Genomic DNA, 11,904 nt, shown 5'->3' with positions numbered 1-11,904 from the left:
CCCCCCCCCCCCCCCCCCCCCCCTCCCTGTAGGCAGAGCATCGCTTGCTGCTGACAGGAACTCCTGTACAGAACAACCTCTTAGAGCTGATGTCTCTCCTGAACTTCATCATGCCTTCCATGTTCTCCAGCTCCACTACACAGCTCTCCAAAATGTTTTCTATGGTGAGAAAGACTGCTTTGCTTTTCGAAGCTGGAGAGACGGATATCTCCGATTACAGCCACACTCCTGGTACTTCATTAAACAGGCTGTGAGAAGAGACATCTTATAGTGATTGTATCTTCTAGCCTTCCACTAACTTTTAGTCCCTTTTTTAGAATCATTTCTTTCACAGGTATAGAAACAACGAATTATTTACCTTGCAAGTTAAATAGCCACCCCAAAAAAAGTCTAAAGTTTTCTGTCGTGTCTCAGAATTCCCACGAGGAGCAGAGCCGCTTTGAGAGGGATCGTATTTCTCAGGCCAAACTCATCATGAAACCTTTTATCCTCAGAAGAGTCAAGAGCGAGGTGAGTTGAAGTTCAAGTTACAGATCTGTATTGTGTAAATACTATGTATATGAAAGTAAGTGTGTTCTGTAAGGACCTGTGGCAAACCTTCGTGGTGTTAGAATCCAATGAACATGTGGATTCATTCTGTTAATCAGAGAAGACTCAGGAGTCTCCCATGACAAGCGCACGTCACACAAACGGGTTTTCTTGGACATCACCCTTTGCTAAATAATGCTAACAATGAGAGTAATCATAGTTCAAACCCTGCGTAGGCATTATGAGTAACTTGTGGTCTTTCCCTTTTTCCAGGTTCTCAAGCAGCTGCCAGTCAAGGAGGATAAGGTCGAGTCCTGCCCAATGAGTGAGAAACAGCAGGTTCTCTACCAGAACCTCTTTAACGAACTCAAGACTTCTAATAGTGGCGAGAGTAAGGCTGATCTACTGCTCCTTGTTGTACATCACAATCATTTTTTGTGCAAATCGCAGAAATTAGCAATATTTCCCTCTCATGCTTTTTATTTGCAGAACGCGAGTTGTGTAATGTGATGATGCAATTGAGGAAGATGGCCAACCACCCGCTGCTTCATAGACAGTACTACACCACAGAGAAGCTCAAAGCCATGAGCGAACTCATGCTCAAGGTCGGTCGTACTCGCATCTTTTCTGCTGTTTTTTTTTCTCTTGAGCTGTTCTTGCGAGGCTTAGCTTGCTGGAGCACTCAAGTTACTCTTTGCCATCTTAAAGTTTTTGGATAGTGGGGGATTGTATTATTATAAGTCTAATAACAATGAACATGGAACATATTCACTCTAGTGAATTAGTGCCATCTTTATTATGCCACAACAAGATGGAGATATGCAAAGCTTGTTTTGTGTTTGTGTTAACACTATACTGCATTTTCATTGTTTATTATCTATATTGTTTTACTCTACCCTCTGTACCATATTTGGGGTGTTTCTCTGTCTCCTCTTGTTAAATGTTTCCTCCGTTCTTCTTTCTCTCCCTCCACAGGAGCCAACTCACTTTGATGCAGACGCTGCTCTGATCCAGGAGGACATGGAAGTGATGTCAGACTTTGAGCTGAATCGTCTGTGCCAGCAGTATTCCTCCATCGGCTCCTACCAGTTAGAAAAACATCTCCTGCTTGACTCTGGGAAATTCCACCACCTCACGGAGCTGCTGGCCTCTCATAAAAACAAGGTAAATACAAATGTGCAGAGCCGGGTCTGTGGTACCTGCAACAGAGGAGTGCAGACTGCATGTACCTACGGAGGTCAACTTTCCTTTCATCTTCCAGGGAGACCGAGTGGTGTTGTTCAGTCAGTTCACCATGATGCTGGACATCGTGGAGGTGCTGCTGAAACATCTTAAGCATCGTTACGTCAGACTGGATGGATCCACGCCCATAGCACAAAGGTCAGCGTTGTGCAGTACATTGAAATCAGTTTTAGCCAACAAGGCAGTATCATGAAGCATAACTGTATGAACTCTCAGATCTATTTGGTCATCCCTTCTGCAAACTGCATAGTTGTCCTTACTACACTGCGACTCCGGCATATATGCTTAGCATGATGCTGAGCTGATATATTGGTTAACCTTTAGCTGATATCCATCTTTTATTCTAGCTGGTACTTCGGGGTGAAAAAATTAAGGATTCAAGCAATGTTTGGTATTGAACTCCGTCAACATAACATGAATTGTGTCTCATGTAATTGCTAAGATGTTTCCTTTGTCCTGCAGGATTGGGTTGATTGATGAGTACAACACGGATCCTGACATATTTGTGTTCCTGCTGTCAACACGTGCCGGTGGCCTGGGCATCAACCTCACCTCGGCTAACGTTGTCATCCTACATGACATCGACTGCAATCCCTACAACGACAAACAGGCAGAGGACAGATGTCACCGTGTAGGCCAGACCAAGTGAGATATAATCTGTAAATAGTACTCGGGTGTGTTTTACCAGATGAGGTCTTGTAATTGGAAATCTCTCTTGATTCATGTCGGCAATTAAGCAGAAAACACTTCGGCTATATGCCGACAGATTCTGATAGAATTCATATCTCAAAATAATCCAGTGGGTGTTCGTTGCAATTACAGAACCTCCTCGAGTAAAAAAATATTCCTTTTCAGAACGGTACTTAATGTATTTAAAACCTGTAGTGACTAATGTACCTCACTGTGGCTGTCAGGACTGTAAAGGTGATTAAGCTGATCAGTAAGGGCAGCATAGAGGACTGCATGCTGCACCTGAGCCAGAAGAAACTAAAGCTGGAACAGGACATGACTGCTGCTGAAGGTAAAGAGATGTGCACTCGTACATACGCTTTCTTAACTGCATGGACACAATTTCAGTAATAAATACATTCAATTGATTTTTTATTTAACGATGCAATCTAATTAGTCAAAACAACAAAAAAGCAGGGTTGATTTCATTTGGGAGTGCTAGCCATTTAAACTTAAACTTACTCCTCGAATAACACATTTCAAAACGTTCAGGAATGAGGTCAAGCAGATTCCAGAACTGCTCTGTGACTTCCAGCTCAGTTTGTGATGGTCCACTTTGTGTCAAGCCTATGAAGAGAATATCCTAAAAACAGCCTAAACCCTGCAGAGATGGACATAAGTATTTGTTATTTTAAAGTTAAGTGATATATCTAAAAGTCAAAAGTATAGAAAACTATCTGTTTGAAGCAGCTAACCTGCGTGTAGCCTAACCTTCTGAATTATTTTCAATTGAAAGAATAAATGAAGCATCGTGTGTTCTCTAGGTGGCGAGGGGACCATACCTGAAGATATGGCATCTTTGCTCAAAGCCTCACTGGGACTGTGATCCGCAAACATGCAACTTGAGACTGTACAAATACATTCATGATGGCATTCCTTTGATTCTGGCTAGACTTGAGTGTTGTGACTGAACACACACTTTTGTGTCTATTCTGGAGAAACTACTGAGAGCCATACGCTGCCATGAAAACGAGTTCTGTAGCTGTGCCTAAAACACTATTTTTACATGCACACAGTTTTTGCTCCTACTTTGATGAGATCAATATATAAAGGCGGAACAATAATTTTGGAGTACACCAAGGCGCTCGTTTGAACAAAAGTCAATAATTTAAGTTCACATAACCCATGCAGTCGTATTTTATTCACATTCAGATAAAGGTACTGAATGCTGGCAAGGAAATTTGTGCAAAGCGATGGAGCGATAGATTTCTATCCCATCCTTCATACCTGACAGTGTTGCATCTTTCCAGTTGACAAATGATATGATAAATGTTGCGATTCACATCAATTTCCTCTGATGCCATACCGGATCAAAAACGTTGTTGACAGTTGTGGTTGCATCAGAAAGTCAGCCAAGTATCTGACAAATTGTATTCTCTGATCGTGTGTCGACTTTCATCCTGATGTCATATTTTAAGTCAATTTCTTTTTTGCAAGGGCAGACTGATTGACCTTTCTAGACCGAACATACACGGTTGTGTTGGTAAAGTTAATGAATTTAGTACAAAAACACCAGTTTTAATTGAGTGTAAAACTCAAAGATAAAATGGAATGTCTTGAGTTGGTTTCTTTGCTGTTTCTACTCCGTTAAATATGTTGAGCTAAGCGGCACAGAGAGGTCGGTGAAGCAGCTGCTGCATTCGTTCTGTATAAGTGGCTTATGTGTTGTAAGTGTACAAGTGTTAAGTGTAAAAGCTTTTACTAGGTCATTTGTATGTTTTTACGGTTCCCCTTTGAACTGAATAATAAAACTTGGAATAAAAGTTTGTGTGGTCGTGCCTACAGTGATTCAGCAGGAGGAGCTGCCGATAAGAAAATCATCTCTTAATCTTTCATCATGTAGGAATTATTCATATTATTACACTGCCAGACCAGATGAGAGACCTGCACCTTTGTTACACCAGGTTTGGCATCAACATGGTCTGTGGTTTAGACTAATCTTTTTAAGAAATATGAAATGGGAAATCACCCCCCTTTGAGTTTTGTTTTTGAACAGCAGTCTACTAAGAGCGTTATTTATTATAGTAATTTAAAGAAGAATGTTCTAAATGTGAAGAAATACAAATATAAACCTTTTCTAATAATACGGTTTAATGATATTTAGATCTATACAGAATAGTTGAAATCCAATTGTTCTGAGTTGCATGAGTGGTTCATATTTGTTTTTTCTTGAGTTATTAAGTCTGTTTCTGTATATGGCACGTATAGGCATCTGCCACTTCAAAGAAAAGAGTAAGTTTGTAGGAATGGTGGTTGTCAATGTATTATCTATGTGCGCTGTTGAATCAGACTTGTTCAAGGGGACATACAACAGTAGCCTAAATGTCCTAAATCAGAATCACTTTATTTGTGTGTAGCAGATGCACAAAGACTTAAACTTTGGTTAGTTAATACTGAAATATTAAAGGTAAGTTACCTTTTTTAAAAAAAAAAAACTAAACAAAACTGACCAACAATTACAGAAGATGTATGTGAGAAAAGGCGGGAGTTTGTTTGGCATACAAAATGTTGACAAATGATTCCAGTTAAAATGAATGGGAGATTAAATCTGATACTTGAAAGTGTTCACGTTATGTGCGAAGAAAATGCTGAAATCTACATTAACATGTTATCTAATAATCTACTCGGCATTAGGGGAGTACCGTCCACACCTGAAGCCTGTCAAGTGAGCATCACATTTGATGGTGTAGGTGAAATAGAGCACTCCTTTGCTGAGCTGACAGCTTAGAGCGTGAGTTCCTCGCTCGGGGAACACCACACATATACCCGCTACGTCATTGTAAAACACGTCTCTATCCCAGACTTCAAACCTCAACACCTGACCCAGTTCCACGGATCCAAAGTTGTAAGTCACATTCCACACTGGGTCATTGTTGTCCATCACTGTCTCGGTCTCCTCGTACATGCCGTTGTAGAAGATCTTCACATAGGCGTCTGTTTTCGTGAAGCTGTCTGCCCTCAGACCTGCTCCCCTCTGGATCTCCAGTCTGAGAGTTCCTCTGCCGGCCCGTAGAGGACAGCAGTTATGGTCCAGGTTGGGAGTCGGTGAGCAGTTCTTGAAACCGACCTGGTTCTCCTGCAGCTGGTTCTCTTTAATATAGTCTGTGACGATGCTTTTCAGATTAGCACTGATCTGGGAGTCCTCCACCAGGTGGTGCAGAGGGAAGATGGCGTAAGAAACCACATCAGGGTTGTTGTGGAGGCTGCTCATCCACCTCTGGTACGCTTCAGATGGGTCCTCCTGGTAGAGGATGTCGGGGAAATACTTCTCCCCTCCGATGACCTCAATCTTATGGGTCATGAAGCCTTGGTAGAAGCCCATGCTCATGTTGCCCTTCAGGAGGTCATCGCACTTGTTGGAGAAGGAGGCATTGCCAGGGAGGAAACCGAGGGCCATTCGGAGTTCAACATTCAGGCAGCTTTTGATGTCCGACTCGGAGAAACCCTTCAGTGTGGCCAGGCAGGTCCTGAAGGCAGTGATTCGCCTCACCTTACCACCAAGCTGGACCTAGGAGACAAAAACAAATCATCAAATGAAGGCTTTTTACATTCCTCCCTATGTCATTATCTTCAGTATTGTTAGCACTATGCAAAAAAAAAAAAAAAAAAAAAAACTATATCAAAAAGACATTCTGCAGCAAACGTACTAAGGCAGGAAAAGAACACTGCATTAACCACTGACCTGGTGTATGTAGTGTGTTCCATATGTGTCTATCAGCCGTCTATATAGGGCTCTGTTCTGGCTTGTATTGAAGCTCTGTGGGAGTCTCTTTAGATGCTTCGTGAACTCTGCACTCAGCTGGGGATGATCAGCCAGTCTGTAGCTGAAAAAACAAAAGGCATGTGGAGTTCAACCATAACACTGTGAAGATATAATCTTCACTCTCAACACAATAAACAGTCAAGTTCACCATAAGGTACCGTAAGCTGTTTTAACTTGTAACTTGCAAAAATAATTATTCCTAATGTCGAGCCCTTTTCTTAAATGATGCTCTTTTCAAAGTTTAGCCCAAAGGAACACCTGCATGCATCTGTGACATATAGATGTCAACAATACATTTTGTTTCTTTACATGCAGGCGATGTCGGCCAAAAACTGAGCTAGTATCAGCAGATAGCAATATATGGAATATTAATTTTGTAACTGCCATTTCCACAATAATATCCATGTTGTCAACATTAAATAACAAAGACCTCTGCTATGCTCTACTACGTATATAGATGGAAAAACAATTCATTCCAAGCCTTTTACCTTATTATAAGAATATATTTTGTAGTCTAATTAATACGATAATCCCAGAATGCATTAATCGGCTAATTACATATAACTGCAAAGGTCCATTTTATCCAACCCCACTCCTCTTTACCTGTAGTAGGTGCAACTGATTTCATGGATGGCAAACGTGGCCTTGTCCACGCTGTGCTGCGAACGGGCAAACTTTGCCAACTCTGAGCGGCTTCCTCCCAGCACTGCCCTGCCGACGTTTTCTAAACTCAAGCCCAGGCCCCAGTTGTTGTTAACCAGGGAGCTGGAGCTCCGCAGCAGGGAGTCCACAGAGTGGTGGAGGGCACTAGAGAGCTGCTTACTGCAGCGGCTAAACGGACGCCAGTCAAGCACTGCAGCTGGGAGCCTCTGAATCTGAGGAGAGAAAAGGGCAGGATGTTGAGTGGGGGGTGCATGTGGACGAAGAGTATAGTTAAAGACACCATGGAAAGAGGGGACAGTGAAGGCTGAGTGTTATAGTTTTCACCTGTCCTCCTTGGAAGCGGTTTGGACACAGTGTACAGGTGTGGTTGTCGGCCAGATGTGCTTTGACATTGATGACGTAGGCCCCTGTGCGACGCATCCGCACCACATCGAAACCCTCTCCTGCCAGGTTGTGACCCGGGACAAAGGGGGCTTTCTCACACTCCGACCCTGAGCCAACCCAACAGCCCTGTACCCTGCAGACCTCCAACAGGACCAGTAAAGTCAACGTGAACACAACGTTGCTCCGTTGGTATCCTCCAGCTTGCATGGTTGCCTAAATGTAACAACGCACAGAGGGATGAGAAAATGGTCGGTTAAGTCTACTTCTTGGCTATAAAACAAGTGGAGTGTCTCATATATGGAGCCCATTGTAAGCAGTCACATTTTTCACCTGTAGTTAAAATGAATTTCCACGGGTTTACCAGTGAGCAGACCACAGAGTGGTTGCTCATAGCGACTTCATGATCATAGATTAGATGAATTATGTCTGTTACACAGTAAATATAGATTATCTTTTAATCTTCCCCGCTTTATAAACTGGAGTAATCCTGCCACAGTTGTGTCAACCCTAAAAACGTGCACCACAGCATGAACATGCACTCTTACCTTGGACTGTAATCCGTGTATCATCCTTCAGATTGTGTCAGGCTGTAGATTTCTCTGCCTGCTGAAATTCCTCTGCAGATTTTAACAGGCAAGACAAACACATTGGTTGTTCCTCCCTCTTTTTACTAACCCCATCAATGGCGCAGCTCACTGTAAAAAATGAACTGCAAACGGACTAGACTGCTGATCCTGCTGGAAATGAAATCACGGTTGAGAAAGCTTTGGCTTTACTGGCAAGCTGTGCTGGCAGCCCGCTGGGTGCACACTTTTGTCCGTCCTATGAAAAAGACTATAGGAGGGAGTTTCCCTCCTTCAGGGCTGTCTCTCTTCCTTTCTCTCTCTCTCTCTCTCTCTCTCTCTCTCTCTCTCTCTCTCTCTCTCCCAAGGCCTTAATTTCCTCAGCATGAGTGGGTTTGTTTTCATGTTCATGACCCAGCTCTATGAATCCCTCACAGCTGTGTGTGTGTGTGTTTATGGTCGCGTGCATGTGTGGGGGAGGGAGGTTATTTTATAGTCACGAGAGAAAAGGATGCCCATTGTTATGATCACTCTTTACGGGAAATGGCCATGTGCATGTGAGTGTACAGTACATGTGTGTTTGTCTGTTGGAGTGACTGTGTGTGTTTTTGTGTATATAATGTCTGAGCCAGCCTGTCTGTGTACTGGTAACCTTACCAAAGCCATGAGGTGTGGCTGGAATGTTGGTGGTTTTCTCAGTAAGGTTCGGGAAGATAAGTGTCTCTCTGTGCAAGAGGTTTCATTCCCAGTATTTTATTTAGAGGACCAGTATGTGCTTTGGTGCCACGTTTACAGATTTATGCAACCTTGAACGTTTGAGTTCACGTCAGCTGATAGTTTTGCATATTGTATAAACATCAACACTGCGTGGTGTAGATACAATTACAGTCATCATGTGTTTGGATTTAGCTCAAAAGATTTAACTCCATTTATTTAGTTTGCAAGTTTAAAAAAAACACTCATAACTCAGATCTGTTACAATGATGATTATTTTGTTCAAGATAACGCTGACTGAGATATGTGTAAGACATACCAAGAATAAATACAATATAAACATGAAGATATAGATCCGTTAAATTGTTGTACACAACTTTAATTAGTAGTTAAGTGCCGTGCAGAAGAGTTTCATTGACATACATTTATAAATCCTTTCAATTTTAGCAACGTAAAACAAAACATTATATACCAAACATAGAAAATCATTAATCTAATGCTTCTTTTATTCACATATTTTAAAATAAGGCTTCACAAAATGTTAATCAATTATCTGTAAAAAATTATTTTGAAACATTGTAAAAATGTTTCAAAATAATTTTTTAAGGTTTTTAAACGGGGTATACCATGTTGATGTACTACGTGACATTAGGCATCTTGGCCTCATGAGGGCAGTATTGATTCTCCGGCCTTTGGGAAAGCACTTCTGCGTTGAGCTATTTGGTGATTTCAAAGGCACATGGCTCTGGAGTCACATTTGTTAGAGCTAACATAGTATGATGAAGTTTACTTCTGCTAAGCACACATCGTGATAACAGGAAAAAATGTCTTCCAATAAATGTGTTGTTATATATTTAATATGCATAGCAGTTGTTGAAATGTGAATTACTGATTGGTTTCATATACATTTCAAAAGAATAAGGATAATTAATGCAAAGTCCAACTGATTCAAACTAGACAACATATTCTGCTTCTGTGAGATTCATCATAGTGATTTCTAGTTAAAATCCAAATCTGTCACACCAAAATTAACCTCCATCTCTTGGGATCAAGTCTTTAAACTGTGGACTTTCAAAAGCCTTTAATCAGACGTCTATTGCTGTGTGAAACACTAAAAACATAAACATATGTGCCAGGGGCGTTTCTAGGATTCAAAGAAAGGGGGGGCTTAGCCCCAAGGGGAGTGGCATGTTTGCGCGTGTAGGAAATTTTTTGGGGCCCATTTGGGGCCGTGGATATCCATTGTTTCAGACAGTTCATAGATTGGTTCAATCAGAAAGAGTGTGATTTTGCTCTGTAGTTTTGCTTGCATTCAGTATATGATAACACAAGAGACAGAATTTCAGGGTCATAGTGAAATTTGACAACACAAATATGAACTTTTCTCAAATAAAGAATATCCGCGTCACTCCCAAATCCTAATTCTTAAAGGGACCGCACACAATGGATGGAGAATGGACCTGACAGTGTCAACTTTATATCGTTAAGTATGATGATAGGCTATTGGATTGTAATTTGAAGGGGGAGAAAACATACAAACCAGAACGCACGCACATATGTAGCATGTTAGAGTTATAAATAACTTGTCCATGTGAGAAACAACAGTTTTAATTTAATTTAATTTTTTTTTTTTTTTTTTTAAAGCCAATAATGCCAAATTATTTGGGGGGGCCCCCCTAGCTGCGCGTTCTCGTCAGGAGAAGTCTCTACAGGCGAGTGCGAGCACCAGCGCGAGCACTACTCCTCCAAGTCTCGTTTGAGAGGAGAACCTTGGCGGAGATTCTGCAGGCCAAAGAGCTGATATCAGATCAGCCTGACCTCACAATCAGACAGCAGACTAGCGGGAAAGGGAAGCAGTACATGCGAAGCTTCTGTACTAGCTGTACACCAGACAGGTTTGGCTAGCTGCATGACGTCATGCTAATGCATTATTTAGCTTTTTAAAACAACGGGGACAGATCCAGCACGGACAGTTATGAGAGTGAGGGATGCGGAAGTAAAGAAACATGAGAACACCAGGGCACACATGGAGGACTCTGTCAAGCTACATATTAGGCAAAGTGAACATCTTTTCTTCTACATAGTTGTCCTCAGTCTCATCTGCTTAATTTTCCCCGGGCGCCTGTAATTGGCAGCCCACTGCTCCCTATATATATATATACAGGGATGGGTCAAATGCAGAGAATAATTTCCCCACTGTGGGACTAATAAAGGAATGTTTCTTCTTCTTCTTAACTTGGTCATGGAGGCATCAACATGTAATTGAGATGGTAAGTTAACAGTGAAAACTCATCATAGCTTAATTTAACATCAGTATTCATAATTACACTTCATGTTTACTTCTCCTGATCTTTACCTCCTATAACAAGGTCCATAGGGGCATCTCAATAAATAACCATGTTATATTATATAAGTGTTATTAACTGCTTTTTTTCGTGTTGGAATAAATGTTAAATATATAACTGCAAAGTAGTAATGCGTGTTTGATACCTTAATTCTTTTGCATTAAATGATACTGGGATGTTTGCTGAAATTGATAGGATGGCCCTACCTAGAACATTTTCCACCAGCCGCCACTGGTTACAACCCAACTGAGCGGCACAAGCAGCCGTTCTCAAAAGTGTTTCTTATCTGTGTTTTTTCTCAAGCCTCATCTTGTTGTCTCTCTCCTTCATCACGTTCAACCTCACCACGTATTTCCTCATAGCCGCTAGCTGGCCTCAACCCAGACAGCCTCCTCCTTCTCTTCACCAGGACTACTGCCGCTATGACCACCAGCGCCATCATACCGATCACCCCAAAGGCTACCCCTGCCTTTTCACCACTAGACATCTGATTCATTTCCGGGTTAAGCTTCCGAACCATTTCCTTGATTTCCTCTGGTTTGGCCACTTTCCACGCCTTGGTCTGCCCCACTCTGATCCAGCTCATATCTCCCTCAGTCATGACCATAACTGTATTTGTGGCATGCATGCTGACAAGTGGAGGTTTAGTGAAAGGTGGCAGATGGACCGGAAGCAGCTGCCCACCTGTGAACAGCCCTGACTGGACACAGTAAAGAATTTCACAGCCGTCGCTCACTGTGGTGAGGTGCTGACTGAACTTAGGAGGGCAGCGATGCTGATTTACTGCCAGTGGGTTGTTTGACTGACAACTGAAGAGGCCTCCGAATGGCACTGAGTATCTGCTGCCAATTTCATAGTCGTTGCTCACACAGATCACTTGGCCATCTGAGAGAAACTTTACTGGAATGAAGCTCTGGGGACAACTTTTTGCATTAGTGACGGGGTTTAGGAGGGAGGGGCTGTATATGCCTCC

General features: G+C 42.0%; 3 protein-coding genes across 3 annotated transcripts in view; 1 reads left to right on the top strand and 2 right to left on the bottom strand.

Moving 5' to 3' along the window:
• Nucleotides 1-5,500, top strand: part of smarcad1a (SNF2 related chromatin remodeling ATPase with DExD box 1a) — a 13,653-nt gene extending 8,153 nt beyond the window's left edge. Inside the window, exons 15-23 of the mRNA XM_031856605.1 lie at nucleotides 33-164; nucleotides 415-510; nucleotides 802-919; nucleotides 1,018-1,133; nucleotides 1,504-1,692; nucleotides 1,790-1,908; nucleotides 2,233-2,415; nucleotides 2,685-2,791; nucleotides 3,264-5,500. Of these exons, the coding sequence (XP_031712465.1) occupies nucleotides 33-164; nucleotides 415-510; nucleotides 802-919; nucleotides 1,018-1,133; nucleotides 1,504-1,692; nucleotides 1,790-1,908; nucleotides 2,233-2,415; nucleotides 2,685-2,791; nucleotides 3,264-3,325 (1,122 nt within the window). The 3' untranslated portion in view covers nucleotides 3,326-5,500. The remainder of the gene's footprint in view (nucleotides 1-32; nucleotides 165-414; nucleotides 511-801; nucleotides 920-1,017; nucleotides 1,134-1,503; nucleotides 1,693-1,789; nucleotides 1,909-2,232; nucleotides 2,416-2,684; nucleotides 2,792-3,263) is intronic.
• Nucleotides 4,823-8,205, bottom strand: prf1.5 (perforin 1.5). Its single transcript, XM_031856606.1, has 5 exons — nucleotides 7,855-8,205; nucleotides 7,250-7,522; nucleotides 6,866-7,137; nucleotides 6,182-6,323; nucleotides 4,823-6,007 (listed from the first exon to the last, which is right to left on the bottom strand). Exons 1-5 carry the CDS (start codon nucleotides 7,876-7,878, stop codon nucleotides 5,120-5,122), a joined length of 1,599 nt encoding a protein of 532 aa, XP_031712466.1. The 5' UTR covers nucleotides 7,879-8,205; the 3' UTR covers nucleotides 4,823-5,119.
• Nucleotides 8,206-11,106: 2,901 nt separating this feature from the next.
• Nucleotides 11,107-11,904, bottom strand: part of mpeg1.1 (macrophage expressed 1, tandem duplicate 1) — a 4,343-nt gene continuing 3,545 nt past the window's right edge. Inside the window, exon 2 of the mRNA XM_031856680.1 lies at nucleotides 11,107-11,900. Coding sequence (XP_031712540.1) covers nucleotides 11,230-11,900 — 671 coding nt within the window. The 3' untranslated portion in view covers nucleotides 11,107-11,229. The remainder of the gene's footprint in view (nucleotides 11,901-11,904) is intronic.

This window comes from Anarrhichthys ocellatus, unplaced genomic scaffold (assembly GCF_004355925.1).
Source record: "Anarrhichthys ocellatus isolate YVR2014 unplaced genomic scaffold, GSC_Weel_1.0 scaffold17, whole genome shotgun sequence".
Classification (NCBI taxonomy): Eukaryota; Metazoa; Chordata; class Actinopteri; order Perciformes; family Anarhichadidae; genus Anarrhichthys; species Anarrhichthys ocellatus.
Note: the sequence above shows the minus strand (reverse complement) of the source record. Positions and strands in the feature narration are given on the sequence as shown.

Coding starts and splice junctions, on each gene's coding strand:
- prf1.5 (XM_031856606.1), bottom strand. CDS start 7,878: ATGATACACGGATTACAGTCCAAG. Junction 7,523..7,854: donor TACACGGATTACAGTCCAAG/GTAAGAGTGCAT, acceptor TGTTACATTTAG/GCAACCATGCAAGCTGGAGG. Junction 6,008..6,181: donor GAACACACTACATACACCAG/GTCAGTGGTTAA, acceptor TTTGTCTCCTAG/GTCCAGCTTGGTGGTAAGGT.